Source organism: Scatophagus argus, chromosome 22 (assembly GCF_020382885.2).
Source record: "Scatophagus argus isolate fScaArg1 chromosome 22, fScaArg1.pri, whole genome shotgun sequence".
Lineage (NCBI taxonomy): Eukaryota > Metazoa > Chordata > Actinopteri > Scatophagidae > Scatophagus > Scatophagus argus.
This window is the reverse complement of record NC_058514.1, coordinates 1,213,031-1,231,135: the sequence shown is the minus strand read 5'-3', so window position 1 is coordinate 1,231,135 and position 18,105 is coordinate 1,213,031. Positions and strand designations below refer to the sequence as shown.

The following is an 18,105-nucleotide window of genomic DNA, read 5'->3' as shown; positions in this document are numbered from 1 at the left end:
GCACATTTCTGCACCAGTTTAATCCATAGGTCAGTGTGTGTGTGTGTGATCAGATAAGATTTAATCTGGTCTGATAGTCAATCGATTTATTGAGATATTATCAAATATGACATCAGATATCAGTAAACATGCAGTTTCAGTATCTCACGTTTTTTAGTGTTTTTCAGTCAAGTCCACCTGAAACGCGACCAAGACTGGACCAGCTCAAGTCCAGACTGCTACATGAAAACCTGTACCAGAATCAGAATTCCTTTATTCATATGTATATGTATAGAGAGTATACAGAGTCAGGACGGCGTGGAAAGCGAGTTGTTCAGTCACTTTTACTTTTACTTTGCCAACACTGAGACAACAAATCGTCTTTATGGTGATCAACCCTCTAAAGGGGGCTGACGTGTGTTCTTAACATCCAGAGTGGAAAAGACTGAGTGACTGATCGGGCAGAGAGACGGGAGCTCCTGTCTCACATCTCGGCCCTCGAGGACGCAGAGAAACGTTAGCATTAACCCTAGAACACTAACGTTAAAATTAGTAACACCATCACTAACGTTGGGTATATTTTACCCGACATAATAGCTCTGATAAAATACAGTTTATCACACCAGCGTTCATCAGGCCATATAGGACACACAGTGGCCACCTCTTGGTTTTTCTTTCACAGCTGTACTGAGCACACATTTGGTCCAAAGTATCAACACATCCCTTCATTTGGTTGTAAAATTCGATCACTTCAAAATTGTGTGGGTGAAAATCACCCGACGTTAGTGTTCTAGGGTTAAGTAAAGCTGAATGGAAACTAATGACGGCGAAGATTCCTCTTTTTAAAACAACTTTTACATGAATCCTCACAGACGTGTCGCACCTGTATCATCTGCATTATTACATGCAATAATAATAAGATGAGGGGGTGAAATGTCGTAAGTGCTCTTAAAGGGCATCGCTGGCAGCGTTTCACCCACTTCACACCCACACTCTTTGTTTCCTATGTGAAGCTGCAGGCTGGCAGCGCCTCATTCAACGCTGTCCTACTTTCCAGCATCCACTTCAGTAAACCTGAACTTCCTCTTATGAGTGTGTGTCAGCCGAGCTGTGAGCTGACCAGAGTGTGTTTTACTGAACTCTGCAGAGTCTCAGGGCACAAAGATCAATGATGCTTTAGTGTAAATTTAATGCGCCTCACGTGACTTTGTTGTAGTCTGATTCTGGTTGACTGCACCACATCTCAGAGGGGCACGTTGTGCTTTTACGTCACCACATTTAGCTGTGATGTTGTGCTGTAAATTAACGGCATGTTGGAACACGTGGCGTCTGGTAACGAGGCTTTGACGTCAGCTGTAGCTCTCGTTAGGAAAATCCATCAGGACCAGACTACACAAAAACCAAAACCATATTGTTGTGGTTACGTTCACGTAATGCTAATTGAGGTTAGCTTACCGTAACGCTAACGTTGGTCGTCGTAAATCTCTAGATGACCAATCAGCTACATTAGCAGAACGCAGGCGCCGTCTGCCCTGTAAGAACGACAAACAGGCTTTAGTGTTTTTACTTTTCAATGCTGATATACCATCAATACCTGCTCTTTTGTCTAGAAGAGGGTGTACATGATCATTTTAGCCACTTAGCTTCTTGTTAGATGAGACGACCTCTTCTCTGCAGCTGATTTCGGTACAATGGCTTCAGCATGGTGTGAACGGGCTCTCATAGAAGGGCTATGTGCAGACTTCACAGATGTTATCACCCACAGCTCGCTGACATTGTAGGTTTTTCCAACTGCTGACTTAAATAATAAGAATAAAAATAACTTATGAATGTGGAAAACAAAGACTTAAATTGTTAATGAATTCTGTAGTTTCAGCTGAGAGATGAGTTTCACAAGGTCTCTTAGCGTTTAATAAATAATCAAAACAAACTCACAAAATGTCCAGAGAGGAAACATTCGTACCATTATGATCCTTACTACACAGAAAAATACAATACAACACCTTCTGAACTTAAGTTTCTCTCTTTTACTGAGCTGAACTGCCTCATTAACTCACCAAAAAACAATCAAACTCAGCAAATCGCCTCTCACGGCCCAGGAAGACTTCAGTCAGCCACAAGGCCACTAGCTCCACTGCTAACGGAGCTAACAGTAGCCATAGCTACAGCTAGCATGCAGCTAACGTGACGGCATGTATTTGTGGAGCCGCATTTTACAAGTTTGCTCCTTTAACTTAACATTACGACAGCGTCTAAATGAAAACTAGAAACAGAGACGCTGTCGTCCTCGTTCTGCTGTTGCACAGACTTTACAAGTGCTAAAAATAGTGTCAAGTTCTTATTTTCCAACAGTTCTACTGATGATCTGTTTTGTTTTCTGCTGGACTTTGTTTTAGATGAGTAAATATGTTGTTTTTTTTCATTTGGTGCGGTGGTGGCTGTTGAAATAAAATAGTTGTCTGTAATTCTTTTTGTTTGATTTTTTATGTTTTTGTTGTTGACATGTTGTCTTTTTGTTTTGTCTGTCTTTGGATTTTATCATCTTCAGTCAATCAAAAATGTTGGGAAATAAAATAAAAACCATTCATATTCAAACCAAACTTTATTTGTACTCAACATTTTTACACGCCGTGTCTGAGTTTAACATTCACAACTTAAATACAGTAAAAACTTTTCATAATAATCAGCCATAATGTGGCAACATGATCAACACCAGAGTGCTTGGTACAAAAGCATTCTGATCAATAAATAGATCAAAGACTAATTGGGCACACTCCAGTCAATAAAAATATTTTAGGTTTCTAGAAAAAATGTTAAATATGCTCTCAAATTAAATAGATAAATAAATAAAGGTATAAAAGTCGTTGGTGTAAAAGTTGATAAATACATTAAATAGAAAAGGCGGCTGCTGGCTCAGTGTTCAGTAGACGTCCCCGTCGGAGGAGTTCCTTGTCTGGATGCAATAGTCCTGCAGGTACGTGAACAGGATGTCGATCTCTCCCATGGCTTTGGTCATGCCTTGCATGTGCTCCATCTGAAACAAACAAACAAACAAACACATTAGCTTGTGATCAGTAACATCGATCTGACGCTCAGCTGTGAGCATGTTCTCTCAAAAATAATGAATACATCAACTTCGTGGAAGCCCCGCCCCTTTACGATTTAACCGCCACCTGGTCATGGTTAAACCACGCCCACCCACAGTATGAGTACAGGTGTGTGTGTACAGGTGCTGACAGTGAGGGATTACGACAAAACAAAATCTGCAAATCATCTCATCGTCATCGCTTTCTGGTGTTTCTGCTCATGAAATAAAACAACAAATCAGATGATGCATTTTGATCGATTAATGGACTAATCATTTAAACTTTAGGCTCATGCAGCATGTTGTGTGAGAAGACGTGAATCAGCGGTTCAGATCTTCCCACTGAGATCAGTGAGATCAGCGATGAAAGTGCGAGTGCTCTGACTGACTGGTGAAAAGAGCGCAAGTCAGATGTTCACATTTAGCACCAAACACAGTTGGAAAAAAGACATTTACTTTGAAGATTCAGAGTAATGGCAGCTTCTCAGTCTGTGAAAGTGTGATCTCACCTTGGCGAGCTTGCTGCGAAACTCCACGGCGTGCTGATGGTCGTGGTAGTGAGTCACATTCTGGGGAGACAGACAAGGACCGGAGGTTAGCAGCCGTTCTCTTATCTCTCGTCTGTCTGTGCTCACTTTCCCTGACTGAAACCACCGAAAGTCCTTATCAAATTCTCGATCAACCACATCGCCGCCACACATGCACACCAAACAACAGCTCCATCAGAGCCAGCTGTTGGTTTAAAAGTATCTGACAAATGAGTGGCGGGATTCTTAAAATAAATGAGTTTACTTATGAAGATTAGATTGTCTTTGCAGCGTGTGACTAAAGATGTTCGCTTTGCTCCGTCACTACTAATCACTGCAGCCCAACCGAGCGAACCTTAAAGGAGCAGTCTGACATTTTGAGAAATGTGCTCGTGTGTTTTCGTGTTCGCTGCGTGCTTCAGCTTCAGATTTAGCGTGCGGACGTGAGAGCGACGTCCATCGACAGCCCTGACACTCACGCAGCCTCGAGTCTGCAGGTCCTCGCTGACGCGGCTCAGGTCGATCTTCAGCCTGTGAATCCGATGGTGACTGTTGTCATGGTGAGGCAGGATGCTGTTCAGGTAGAAGTCGAGGATGTTGGCGTGGAGGCAGCAGATCTTCAGGTGGTCCTGGAGGAGGTGGAGCAGTCAGAGGTCATGCTGGGTTTGGAAAACGTTACCTGAATGTTCTTACAGAAGGAAGCACCGTTGGAAATGATTCTCACCTGGTTAGTGACGCTGGGAATCAGTCTGACGCTGGTGTCCTCCAGCGTCTGCAAACGCTGAGCCTGAAGAGACGAAACACCAGATCAGCATCACATGATAACCACAGACAGGCAGGATCAGAGATGTTTGATCACATGAAGCTCTTCTGCTGCACAGTGAGAACTTTGACTTGCGACACTTAAAGGATATTTGTTGTGTTTTAACTGAAGCGCACTTTTGAATGCAGGACTTTCACTTGCACAGGAGAATTTTTACATTTGGATTTTACATTTACACCAGGATCAGAATACTACATTTTGATTAGAGCTGACAAAAGATGAAAGGCTTATAAAAATGTCTGAATTATGAAACTAAATTCAGAACGTGTGTGATTACGTATCCTTCTGAAGCTAGAGAGCTGAATTCCACCACTCACGTGTTGTGACACTTCCCGCACAGCCTGGTACGTCTCCGGGTTTCGCAGCGGTTGGCTGAGCACCTGGTGGATTGGGTTCGCTATTGTGCGCTCGGTCCAGCCAATCAGAAGCAGCTGCAGGAGGACCAGCATGGCGACGGCCGGGCGGACGAACGAGACGACTGCGGCGAGCTTCATTGCTGAGATGAATTATTTTAATCCTTTCAGAATGGAGAAAGAGCCTGAGTTTGTTTTTCACCTGCAACACAGAAACAGGATACAGATTATTACAAACCATCTGATGTGAAGCTTCTGAAATGAAACACTCAACTCTTCCTCACAAGTCCTCACCTATCAGGAGACACTGCTGTGAAGACGTCTCTGTGTCCCGTCTTTTTATACACATCAACCCTCCGCCCCCTCTGCAGAAATATAGGACAGGTAACCATCAAAAAAACCCCAACACTCACTCACTCACACACACTCACACACACACACACACAGGTCAGTGCTGAGCTGTGTTTACTGTCACTCACATAAAGAGGAAATTAACTGTCAGTCAAGTTGTGATGACAAACTCTAATGATGTTTGTCATTAATTTGTTAATAGAGAATTTATGACCGTTCTTTTTGTCAGAGTGTGTGTGTGTGTGTGTGTGTGTGTGTAGTCCCTGGTGGAATACATGCTGGAACTCCACTCTGCATAAACTTCCTCAAACAAAACCCAACTTGTTGCTTGTGACAGCAGCTGTGCTCACACACTTTGGAGTATCATGTTAGTGTTAGTGAGCACAAGGTTCAATAAAGTCGTGTGGAGGAAGCAGGACATCATCTTTAAAGAATGTTTTCTGCTACAAAGTTTGCCTGTTTTTCAGATCCTAATCTTTTGAAGTCCAGAGATAATCAACAGCAAGCTGCACATTTATGAGAAAATATGCTTGAGTTTTGCACAAAAGTAATTAACAATCTTAATATCTGGACTAGAGGCGGCTGTAAGAAGCTTGTGTTTCAATCTGAGTAAATTTTTGTACATTTTAGACAGAAACAAGCAGATACAGGTAATTATGCAACAGCAGGCTTCATGGGGATTTACAGCAGCCCAGCTTCTGCAGAACAGTGAAAATAAGTGCTGCGTCTGCAGGTGATATTCCCACAAGGCATTCAAAAGGACCCAGGACAGACCCCTGGGGGGCTCCACAACAGAGCAGGCCACTAAAACTGGCCACCTGTCACACCAGCAGTGAGGAAGTCCAATCCGACAGGTATCGGTTACCTGAACATCACATTTACTGCAGTCATCTTTGCTCTTTTTTCCAGTGTCTTTCCTGTAACTATTTTGACGATTGGTTCTTCCTGGCAGTTTTTCAGTGTGTGACATAAAGGATTGAGTGGCCGGGTCCTGTTTTCTTTTTAATTTCTTACTTATTGTGTGAGGTGTGGGTGTGTGAGTCCCTCGGAGACTGACAACAGCATTAAAGGCTCCAGTGAAATGGAGCTGCAGGTATCCTTAAACCGCCATCAGCTGACATTTCACATCTTTGCAACGGAAACACGGACAGATTTTTACTGCATTTACAGACTTTTTGTTTGAATCAGTCGCAACTAAAATACTTCAAATACATTTGATAAATAAATAATCATCTCATTCTCACTTATGTTCACTCATTTCCTGTCTGTTGCAGTAATTTCTGATCAATCTGTGGCTTTCTTTTTTTTATCGGTTCCATAAACTCATCATATTGGGTGTTACATCACCTCTGCACGACAGACTTTACTCATGTGGCGTGGAAGACCCACTTAATGAAAGGGAAATAACCAGTGACACAGATGAGCAGAGGTGACTGAGAGGTGAGCAGCTGCCGGACAGGATTTCACCGCAGGAAGTCGTTCTCCAATAACCAACTTTTTTTTAGTTTTACTGTCCACTCGCCGCAGCAGCCGTCAGGACTGTCGTTTGTGTTTGCTGTTCACAAACAGGAAGCGGGAGAAGAGATTAACTATTACAGAATTAAAGTTTCTGTATTTACACACCTGAGTGTGAGCGTGCATGACGGACGTTGACGCGTCCTCTCGGCGCTGTGCGCCCAGAGGACAAAGAGGACGTTTCCTGCTCGTAACAGAAACCAGGAAGTGATCGTCAGGGTGCGGATCTGAGAGGCTGAATCAGTGACGGCATCATAATCTTATGTTTTAAGTTCCAGCGTGTTCAGTACATTGAAGTTGTTCATTTTACTTATCTTATTGTATTTTGTGTTTCATTTCTAGCATTTTTTTCCCTCTTTGTCCGTGAAAAGTGCTGCGTTAAAAAGGTGAAAAGTCAGAAGTTATGATAGAAATAAGAACTTTATACGAGTACAGAAGTGGAGGAAGTACTCACAACTTTTACTTAAGTAAAAGTGTACAAATACTCTTACAAATAAAAGTTCTGCTTTTACTGGATTGCTGATGCTTTCATGTGTTAATCACTTTGTTTAACCACTTCATACAGTTCATGTTCAGGTGCAGCTTGTGATCTTTGATTTTACATCATAATTTATTAGGTGATTATTTTCTGTATCATTGAACTAAATCTGCAAAATAAGTAAAATATATTATATATTAGTGAAAGTACAAAGTTGCAAAAAAAAAAAGGAAATACTGAAGTACCTCAAAATGATACTTCAGCACGGTGGGTGAGTAAATGTACGGGGTTATGTATCAGATTTAATGAGGACATAAAACTGAACGTGAGTCCAGTCCTGGCGGTGTGTTTGACGTGTGTGTTGCTCCACTCGGTCTTCTCCGTCCCTCGCGTTTACGTTGTTTGTTCTGTACGTCGTTACGAGGGGAATTCACAGTCAGCTGCTTCACCACTTCACACCCGGCTGACGCTGCCGACGTGAATTCCCATCTCAATAAAGTTGCCAGAAAATGAACAACAGCAGGTTAGACTCGGAGAGGAAACGCACATCACGAGTGTTACTGCTGAGTGGTGGAAGACAGCCAAGTACAAGTACACAAATACTGTACTGATACCCAGCAGAACGTAACTCTGACCAGCTGCGACATGAAGTGATGAACACATGAAAGCTTCAACAGTTGGAATCCACTTATATGCTGTGTGTTACTCTGATGGCGTACTGCGACAGAGTACTGCTACCTGTTGCAGTACTCCAGAGTACTGCAGCTCTCCGTGTGCTTTGTTCCAGTGGAAAAGGAAACCGACACCAAACTGACTTCTGTCCGTCTGTAATGACATAAAGACTAAATTCAGTCGGCGTTCAAGTCACTTTTATGACTTTAATCTCAGCCATCACACGGTGAGCGACATGATGACTAAACACACACAATCATCTCTAACAATCTAATACAAAAAAATGCAAAAATAACCAGTAGAGATTCCGTCTATGAAAATACATTGTTCCCACTATAACAGCGACTGATCCACTAAGGCTCTGCAAACAACACGCTGGTTTCCATGGTGACAGCAGGGCGGGGTCATCTCTTTCCCCAGAAGTTCTCTCGCCTCTTCTGAGCGCGTTCCAGCACGGCGGACGCCACGCCGCACGAGGCGTGGCGTTCGCAGTGCTGGAACACGCTGGTTTCCATGGTGACAGCAGGGCGGGGTCATCTCTTTCCCCAGAAGTTCTCTCGCCTCTTCTGAGCGCGTTCCAGCACGGCGGACGCCACGCCGCACGAGGCCGCCGAACGCCACGACATCGCTGACAGCCGGTCGTCTGGGCAACGGGAGGACAGATTTTGCAGATGTGAGCGACAGAAGTAAAACGGTTTCATTTTTGAGGTGTGGAGAAGCAATTCGGCTTTTCACCTTCGTCTGAGCCGCAGCCTCCGCCTGAACACTGCAGCTCCCTGAACCTCAAACCCAACTCACCTGAGGAGACACGGACAGCATCAGTACCGACCAGCAGAACAGACACGGTGAACACAGAGCAGAACAGACAGCACACACACACACACAGCACACACTCAGCAGAGGGAACAGCGTGTTGATCTGAGAAGTTGCTCATCCAGAGGCTGCAGTGTAAAAGTACATTTACTCAAGGTACTTGAATTTTCTGCTGCTTTACTTCCACTCCACTGCATTTTGGAGGTAAATATTTACACTTTTTATTCCACTGCATTAAACTGATGAATTCGTTTTCCAGCTGAAACATGAAACCTGATCTGTTGAGAAAACTGGATGGAAGAAAAGAAAATGACAAGGAAGTGAAGAGAAGAGAGGGGAAGTCCCTGTGTGTGTGTGTGTGTGTGTGTGTGTGTTTGCACCTGTCTTAACGGGGGGTTTGTCCTTCATCTTTTACAGTGTGGTTACATGACCAAAAAATTACATCAGCTTCAGGTTCATCCTCTTCTGCCCAGTTTGAAATCAGTGTGCTTCATATTATATATTAGAAACCAAAATAAACTGAGTAAATATCAACATTTGGTGGCCTCTTCTTTGTTAGCTAACTGATCATGTAATCATTTCGTCACTTTTTAAAGAAAAAGTGCCAAAAGTGCGATGCTGGACTGAGGCGTCGAGATCAACCAATAACGAAAAGTGATTATCAGAGGCAGTCGTAATGTGATTGGTGCTCTCACCGTTGTGTTGGAAGTCGGGGTGCCGCAGAGAGCCTTGGATACAGTGTGGGGGCGGAGCCAGAGGGGGCGGGGCTACAGGGGATGGAGGCCTTTGCTTCATCCTGATTGGTTTAGAGGGAGAGCCGGAAGCTGGTTTGTGGGAGGAGGAGGGGCCAGAGGAGGAGGAGGAGCGGCGAGTGGAGTTGTTCTCTGACCACGCCTCTTTATGTCTAACTGGAACATCCACCACAGTCTCCGCCCCCGCTGCCATGGAAACAGCTGATCCACACCTCTGAACACAAACACACCTCAGTGTCACAACATAATGTAATGATAATGATGTGTGGTCCTGATGTCACCTGTTGTTTGGATGGAGACAAGTCATCACTGCTCCTCAGTTTTCCCACCAGCAGAGCGCCTCCTGCAGGACAAACAGGCACCAGGCGTCATCAGTGCTGGAATGTGACTGTTAATCAGGTGCTACACGGGAACTCTGAGGTGTTTCTACTCCACTACATCATCCACCAGAGCTACTTCACAAATTAAAATTTGCCAAAAAAATATGAAGAACTTTAAAAACAACAGACCAAATGATGAAACTGAGCATAAACGATAAAATCATCCAGTTAGCGACTCCTGAAAAGAACCAGCGACTGTTCTGTGATCAGATTGAGATTTAAGTGATTAGTCCTTCAGTGGGTTCAGCTGCTCGTCTCAAGCCAGAATCACCTGAGGAGATCAGAACACCTGCACGTTCACCTGTGTGTTATTAGTACTTTTACTTAAATGAATAACCTGAATACCTGAAGAAGTGCATGTGTGTGTGTGTGTACCCGTGGCAGGTGTGGTGAGGTCATGGTGAGTTCTCTGAACAGGTAGCATCTTCAGCCTCGGAGTCGGTAACCTCCCCTCCTCCCTACACACACACACACACATACACACACACACAAATCTGTTGTAAAGAAACAGTTTAGGAAACACACCAGTGTGCTCTTTGAAGGGGAGCTGGACTCCAACAGCTGGATTTAGCTTAGCTTAGCTTAGCTTATCTTAGCATAGAGGCTGCAGAGGGAAGCAGCTGGCCTGGCTCTCTGAGTAACATCTCACTCTCGGTTGAATGTGGTAATCAGGAGCAGTTTGGCTCAGACGAGCAGAACGTAAAGTGTTTTCACTTACTCATCTGTATTTTCTTCTTCTTCTTCTTCTTCTTCTTCTTCCCAGGCCGTCTGCCTCTCAGCAGCTCCTTCTATTGGTGTGTTTTTGTCTGAGTGGTGGATTTCTGCCGAGCCCACAACCGAAGACCTGCTGGACTTACTGGAGCGGCTGAAATCAAAGCGCGCGCACACACACACACACACACACACACACAGCAGAGGGAACAACGTGTCGATCTGAGAAGTTGCTCATCCAGAGGCTGCAGTGTAAAAGTACATGTACTCAAGGTACTTGAATTTTCTCCTGCTTTACTTCCACTCCACTGCATTTTGGAGGTAAATATTTACACTTTTTATTCCACTGCATTAAACTGATGAATTCAGCTGACAGGCAGGCAGCTGACGCTTTCCAGCTGAAACATGAAACCTGATCTGTTGAGAAAACTGGATGGAAGAAAAGAAAATGACAAGGAAGTGAAGAGAAGAGAGGGGAAGTCCCTGTGTGTGTGTGTGTGTGTTTGCACCTGTCTTAACGGGGGGTTTAGAAGCTTAGAAGCGTGTTCAGGTGATGTTCTCTGCCCCCGACACGTGTCTCACCTGGGCAGGTCCAGGGCCTCCACGCGGGACGTGCTGCGGCTGTCCGGGTTGTGACAGAGGTCAAAGGTCGGGCGAGGGGTCGGAGGGTCAGTCGCTGAGTCTGTGGTGTCTGTCGGCTCCCACAGAGCGTTGTGTTCAGACAACAGCTGGCTCAGGTGATCTCTGGAGAAATTAGTCCCCCAGGCTCGACGGCGGTACGTCGAGGCCTGCTGCCTCAACTCCTTCACCTGGACAGGAAGTGAAACGCTCTCTTAGTCTGTCTGACCGCACGGTCTCAGAGACGAAGTCTGCACACGAGGACGAGATGAGGTGAAAGGGACCAGTGAGAGTCTGAGCTCGGAAATCAGAGAAAGAAGACGCTCCACCTGAGAATCACCGCATTTTGACTTTCCTTCGGTGTCAAAGTAAGCGAGCGTCGTTCGCCGTCCCTCGGCTGCCTGCGCTCAGGCCTGCTAACCACTGACTCAGCACACGTTTAACAGAGCTGATCTGTTAAAATGCAAACAGATACAGGCTAAAATGACGGGGCTCAGTGACATCACGGCAACATTTTATTTCCTGTTTACATCCCCCAAAAACCCTGAATCAAACAAATACTGCATTCAAAGTTTGATGCAGTTTTTGCGTGTGCTGACACATCATTAACTGCCTCTGATGCTTGACTGGAAGTCGCAGAAATAAACCACAGGACAGCCTGATAGCATCTGTAAGCAGTTTGCCTCTGAATTAATCTGCTGAGTGTTTTCTGGTTAGTTTAGTTTGTAACCACGTTTCATTTCACTCTTTCACCCACTCTCTCGGTTCATCTTTGCTGCTTTGTTTTATTTTCACTTCACGCTGACCTCCTGACCTTTCCATGAAGTCAACTTTTCGTCTTTGGTGAGAGACATTAAGCTCCACTGATCGACCATCAACCCGGACTGGTCCTCCATCACGGTCCTGATAAAGAAACTGGCTGGTGCTTCAGTGAACTGGCAGAAACGTGTCAAACTGTTCAAAAGAAACGTTCATGTGCTGCTCTGCTGCGTCGAGTCTGTCAGGTCAAATCACCCGCCAAACAAAGTGAAACAGAAGTAGAGCGAAGGACGAAGCAAACCCACAGAGATCAGGGACATCAGATCTGATATTCAGCCTGATTATCTGAATTCTCACAACACAATCTGATTGGTTACGAGTCACGAGTAGCAGCCTGCAAACATGTAGTGGAGCAGAAGCAGCACAAAGCAGAAAAAATGTACTTCTACTTGTCTTTCTGTCACTGACTTTTCTACATCTTCGCCACTAAGATTCGGTCATCAGTCTCCCAGATTACTAATAATCAATATCTGCACCAGTCGATCCCTGATGGAAACCGTGTTGGGTGCAGGTGACTGATTCAGCGCACATGTAAAACATTAACAAACACAGAGAGGAAATGCTGAGCGACATGATAACCACATTGTGTCTGACAGTTCTGTCAAACTGGCTCAGTTTTCAGTTAATTTGTCTGAGTTGCAAAGACTTGAGGCTGTGGAGTCTGGTGAACCTCACCTGACCCTGATCCTGCTCCAAGCCCTGGATAAACCCCGGGCCCTGTTTTCAAAGGTAACCTCAGCTTGTGTCTAACCCAAACCTCAACCCCAGTGCGACCCGTAAGCCTGACGCTGCACATCTCAGCACTGACAGCCGCTCGGTCTGTGAAAGTTTTTATTATTTCCTCTGAACTGACGTCAGCTTCCCAGCACACACTCAAACTCATCACAGAGATGGAAACTTGAGCGGACATGTGCAGTCAAACAGTTTGGCTCCATCGCTACAAACTCATGTGCGCGTCTCAGGAACAAAGAAGAACTTCACAAAACTGTACACTCAGTGGCCATTTTATTAGGCACATCAGGCTTGTTTTCATTAGTTCTGCCTCAGCCTGACAATATAAGAACACGAACAAAGCGAGTAAGACTGTGCCAGACTGAGACATCTTTCTGCACAGCGAAGCTCAAACACTCACTGTGGATGCAACACCTCATTCGTTCATGTGCACGAGGTGAAGCTGCTGCAGGATTCGCGTCAGTGAGGTCCTGCACTGATAATCGTGATCGGGTCTGCTTCACAAAGAGCCGACGCTTCGCTCCTAAACACACGACAGACCCGTTTTTCTACAGCGCCACAAGTACTGAGGATGCAGTTCTTCCGGACCTGACGGGGACAGCGTCCACACCTACAAGTGTTCTAGTCCACCATTAAATGTCATAGAAGCCTGCACGGAAGAACGCCGGTCCCAGATCAGCTGAAAACATAACATTCAGAAGGATCGAGCGAACACCAAGTGCTGTCCCTGCCATCTTCCAGTTACACGTTCAGCTGAACTGACGTCAGCTAAAATCTTAAAATCTGGAAATTTTGTGTACAAAAGTCAAAAAAAGTGCTTCATCTTGCAGAGGCAGCAACCCCCCCCCCCCACCCAGTGACACTTTCCACAAGGCTGGTGTGAAGCTACCTGTGTGTATGTGACTAACAGTGAGCTGTTTCCCTGAAATGAAGCTCTGTGGTTGCACTGCTGACACTCAGCACTCAGGTTTTCCATCAGCACGCACACACACACACACACACACACACACACACACACACACACACTGCGCAAATCACCTGACTACCACTTCAATGAAACCAACGAGGGACACGCTGATCCCCAGATGTGCTGCGCTGTTAATATTAACTACAAAAGTCAAAATGGTGGACATTTTAGTGAAGGTGGGGAACACAAGAAAGAAAACGAAAAATTTCCAACAAACAGGGCTGATTCCGATTATTAGTAACAAAGGAGATCAATAACCGGCATTTGCAGTAAAAATTAAAGTGAGTGAACCTCTAAGGGACCTCGGCCCTCCATTGTGATGCCTGCTTAATGAGACTGAACCCTGACCTGAGGGGCCTCGCCGTCCACGACTCCACCTTCCTCTGGGATCCTGTAGAGAGGAGAACGAAAGCTGGTCTCATACTCTGTCAACATCCTGTCAGACAGACAGACGACCTCATAAACGTAATGAACTCACAGGACACAATAACAAACACTCAGACCTGGTGTCAGAGTCCGTCCTGGATGATCAGATCACAAGTGGACATCCCTGAGTCTGTCGGTGAACGTGCGGACGCACCTCGGGAGACCACATGTGATCAGATGACTCAGGATGGATGTCGAACTCAGATCTGAACATACGCACACAGAACACACCTGTGGCCTCTCCGCACCTGAGGAGGCGGAGGAGGAGGTTTGGTATCCTCTCTCTGAAGGCTGGGGACATCCAGTTTGGGACGGGGCTTCCTCTCTGAGTCCTCCTTCCTCTTTTTGTTGGTCTGAAGATGAGAACAGCTCAGTCAGGACTTCTGCTGCTGTCACACGGCAGCACAGAAGATCTCTACAGTCAGCACAGTTTCAAGGTGGACACCCAAGATTAGAGTCACCAGTTCAGTATGTGACCACAGGCGAACTCAATCACAATCTGCCCTTCTGTTCCTGAGTGCCGCAGCTGAATAACGGACGGAAAGCATCATGATGTCACAGTGAAGCTGACCTTTGACCTTCAAAATTCCCATCAATTCATTTTTGAGTCCAAGTGGACTCTCCAGGATGTTCCTGAGATATCAAGTCCAAGAGACAGAGCAGCTGAAAACACAAAGCCAAAAGGCAGCGGAACGTAAAAAGGCTTTTTTCAGTTTATCAGTCTCGGACAAACCGAAACGTGCTGCATTTGTGTGACAGGACAGAAGACCTCAGTCAGCAGCAGGGGGCAGTATTCATTACTGCAGAAATAATTATCTGAGCGTGTGTGTGTGTGTGTGTGTGTGTGTGTGCTGTATATACCGTCAGTGTGTGGAACAGCGGGACCCTCTGATGTTCCAGATGCTTCCAAAGGTGGGGTGCAGTGGGCTGGGCCAGACCCTGAAAGCTCTGGCCATACTCCGTCTCCATGGGAACGGGGTTCTTGTTGAAGGGGGGTACAGATCTGCTGCTGGAGTGGAGCACCTGCAGGGGGGGCACGTAAACAAAGCTCATGAGTTCCATCAACAACTGAATAACCAGGAAAGTCCTCAGTCATTCCTCCAGCAAAATAAGAGTCTACCTCCACCTAGTGGACACATCACTGAACTACAGGTCTTTAAACTCAATGAATCAATCAGCAGTACTAATGCTCTAACTGACAGACTATTTAAGATGTAGGTTCATGAGGCAAAGAAAACAGGCTCATCGAAACACGGCTCCACGGTACAACGTGTGGTCAAACCTCCAGAGGTACAACGTGGGTAATACCTGTTCTGCAGTCAGAATTGGTGAAGCAGCAGCTGCAGGTTTCTTCCAGCTGAACTGTGTGTGGTACTCTGACCTGTGACCTCCTGACCTTTGACCCCCTGACCTCAGCCCTGCCCTCCACCGTAGAGCATGCTGAACCTGCAGGCGAGGCGAGGCAATACTATTAACACTCTCAGTTAAGGTACATATTTACAGAAAGACTTACCTGTGGTGGAGGTAGAATCTCGATTGATAGCTGAATTTTGTCTCACCTTATCAGCTGAGCGCTGCTGTCCAGCAGGTGCTGCTGTCACAGGTCGGCCGAGCTGTGGTTGGCCATCAGATTTGGAAGGGTTCGGCTTCGCTGAAGAGACAGAAACCAACAAGGACAGTCCATAACGTAACAGCACGGGCAACACGCGTTCATTACATTGTAAGACCCTGTGAGAAAGTCATGGAAGAGGATAATGAAAGCAGAGTTACGTGATGTGTATGTACCATCTACTGATGGTCCTGGGTCTGCAGCAGGTCGTGGTTCTTCTGCAGATCCTGGGTCTACAGCAGGACATGGTCCTGGGCCTGCAGTGGGTCGTAGTCCTGCTGGAGTTTCAGGTTCTGCAGGAGTTCTGGGGTCTGCTTGTGATCCAGGAGGTCTTGGAGGTTTTGGCTCCTTCCGGTGGGCTGAGCGACTTCTGTAGGCTGGTAATGAAGAAGAAAGAGAACATTTAAGTAACATCTTGCTAGTCAGATATAAGACACTAACATGTTAATGTTAGCACAAGAGGCCAACAGGGTATGGATAAAACAGAAAAAGAATAGCAGAGTCTGACAATAAGTCTGACAGAAAATAGGTGAGACTTGTGACATCGAAGTTTAGTTGTGCCTGACAGCTTTAAATTAAAATACACCCAGAAGATAAATCTGCTTTATAACATCTCCTTGATAACTTGATGGTGTTCTTGTGTTTTATACACTAACGTCTGTCTGAGAAGATCCTTATTAGTTTGTGATGACTTCCTACCAGCAGGGGGAGCTATTTTATGTGCATGAGGGGCCAGCTCCGGTGGCAGCAGAGAGCTGCAGGACTGAGTGAGACCTCCAGGATCGAGTCTCCTCCGACGTTGAAGGCCTGGTTCTCTGCTGATACCTGAGACAAAGACAAGACGGAATTAGGGACTTTTAATTCTTTGTTTGTATTCATTTTTATATATTTGTACATCAGTCCTGGCATTTGCAGATCAACTCTGACTTTAAGTTTTAATTGGTGAGGTAACTAACTTCAGGTCAGAATTAAAGCTTTTAAACTTTGGCTCAAAAATCAGCTTAAATGAGACTGATATGATGAGGCTGTAATTTTGAACATGTTAATGAGTCACATTTCAAACATGCTGAGGTGATGAAACCTTCTGCATTCAAGCAGCTGCAAGAGAAACACAAAAGAACAAACATCTGGAGCGTGTTCAGAGTAAAGCTCGTCCATCAGACCTCTTACCCATCTGATCGGAGCGCAGGCCAGCCGACGCAGCGCCGCGCTGAGGGGACGCACTTCTGGAGCGGGAAAGGCCGTAGCTCTTCTGGTATTCACTCTGACACTGAAGCCAACACATAAACATACACAACAGAGCTCGGACTCACGTTCTAGTGCAGAATCAAACATTTCCAGGGATACCAAATAGGTCAAAGACAACTTTAGAGAAGCTTAAATAAAATGATGCACAAAGACATCTATTATAATGATGTGTTCACAAATGTTTGGAAACAAGTTACCTGGAAATTTTAGAGAAATGCAGCGTTAGGTCATAAATGTTAAGTTCAGTCCATATAGTGACACGTTTGTTAAGATGCAAAGTCTCGACAATCAGCAGGAAATTAAATTCAGGCAATTATGATAATCAAGTAATCAACAAAAACCGACTAAAATCTTTGGTTCCAGCTTTCCCAGGGTGATTATGTGCCAAAAGAAAGCTAAATGATAATCAATACACATCGTATTACACATCAATCATTGTTTTAATGCGTAATATTAACTACAGAGTAGTTCTGATGAAGTTAAGTTTAATATATCATTAGAAACTTTAACAGTAACTCCAGTTATCGCACAGTCAGGCGAATGTTAGCCCAGACAGTTAGTCAATCTGAAACTGATTAGCTGGATTAGCTCATTACATCAGATTAAATCACATTAGTCCTGACTCCGCAGTCCGGTGCACCGCGTGCAGACGGACCCACTACAGCCACGGCCCGCACTAATCTAACGCTGGTTACGACCACCTCATGAACATTTCATACAGCGGGCGAAAAAGTCACGCTCATTAGCATCACTTTGTTTAGCTAACCTGTTGCTAACACTAACACCTGTTGCTTACCTTGAAGCGGACGGTCATGGCGCTTTCCCCGCTGAATACACTGCAAGAAGTCACTCCATGGTCATGACGCGACAAGCCAGTTTATCAACTAGCTGATCAGTATCGTATGTCTGGTTAACTAGCATAACCAATGTGCTAACCGTGCGCTCCAACTCTTTTTAACTTCAGTTGAACAAGCTGCCGCCGTTGCCATGACAGTTTAGTCGCTTGCGCAGTCGCGTTGGCGACAGGCGGCGACAACTGACGTAAGCCGTGCAGGAGCTCTGTGACGCTCAAAATGTCCCTTCTCTCTCTCCTTCATTCTGGTTTTATGTTACCACTTTAGATCGATTTTGGTTTTTCTTTTGTTTTGAGCTTTTCTGGATAATTACAAGATCGAACAGCTTGAAACTTTACAGCGTTGAAGAGTTTTCTTCACTAATCTTTTCTGTGTTTCTCTCTAACCTGGATT

General features: G+C 45.2%; 2 protein-coding genes across 4 annotated transcripts; both read right to left on the bottom strand.

Moving 5' to 3' along the window:
- Positions 1-2,568: 2,568 nt before the first annotated feature.
- il22 (interleukin 22) lies at positions 2,569-7,985 on the bottom strand. Its single transcript, XM_046379653.1, has 7 exons — positions 7,850-7,985; positions 5,062-5,132; positions 4,732-4,969; positions 4,316-4,378; positions 4,071-4,220; positions 3,574-3,633; positions 2,569-3,013 (listed from the first exon to the last, which is right to left on the bottom strand). Exons 3-7 carry the CDS (start codon positions 4,906-4,908, stop codon positions 2,900-2,902), a joined length of 564 nt encoding a protein of 187 aa, XP_046235609.1. The 5' UTR covers positions 4,909-4,969; positions 5,062-5,132; positions 7,850-7,985; the 3' UTR covers positions 2,569-2,899.
- On the bottom strand, positions 6,970-17,910 carry mdm1 (Mdm1 nuclear protein). Of its 3 annotated transcripts, none has more exons than XM_046379650.1 (17): positions 17,655-17,910; positions 16,781-16,880; positions 16,310-16,435; positions 15,787-15,987; positions 15,561-15,652; positions 15,310-15,447; positions 14,863-15,024; positions 14,233-14,354; positions 13,924-14,011; positions 11,022-11,248; positions 10,447-10,593; positions 10,104-10,186; positions 9,630-9,691; positions 9,292-9,562; positions 8,519-8,581; positions 8,345-8,426; positions 6,970-7,936 (listed from the first exon to the last, which is right to left on the bottom strand). In XM_046379650.1, the coding sequence occupies exons 1-17, from the start codon at positions 17,670-17,672 to the stop codon at positions 7,846-7,848; spliced, it is 2,073 nt and encodes a 690-aa protein (XP_046235606.1). In that variant the 5' UTR covers positions 17,673-17,910; the 3' UTR covers positions 6,970-7,845. The 3 variants fall into 3 exon arrangements, with proteins under 3 accessions (XP_046235606.1, XP_046235607.1, XP_046235608.1); XM_046379651.1 differs by lacking the exon at positions 6,970-7,936 and adding an exon at positions 8,096-8,161 and having other exon boundaries at positions 8,291-8,426; positions 17,655-17,907; XM_046379652.1 differs by lacking the exons at positions 6,970-7,936; positions 8,519-8,581 and having other exon boundaries at positions 8,288-8,426.
- Between the last annotated feature and the right edge of the window lie 195 nt (positions 17,911-18,105).

Coding starts and splice junctions, on each gene's coding strand:
- il22 (XM_046379653.1), bottom strand. CDS start 4,908: ATGAAGCTCGCCGCAGTCGTCTCGTTCGTCCGCCCGGCCGTCGCCATG. Junction 4,221..4,315: donor TTCCCAGCGTCACTAACCAG/GTGAGAATCATT, acceptor CACCTCCTCCAG/GACCACCTGAAGATCTGCTG. Junction 3,014..3,573: donor TTCGCAGCAAGCTCGCCAAG/GTGAGATCACAC, acceptor TGTTTGTTTCAG/ATGGAGCACATGCAAGGCAT.
- mdm1 (XM_046379650.1), bottom strand. Junction 11,249..13,923: donor TGGACGGCGAGGCCCCTCAG/GTCAGGGTTCAG, acceptor CTTCCTGTCCAG/GTGAAGGAGTTGAGGCAGCA. Junction 10,187..10,446: donor GAAGAAGAAAATACAGATGA/GTAAGTGAAAAC, acceptor GTGTGTGTGTAG/GGAGGAGGGGAGGTTACCGA.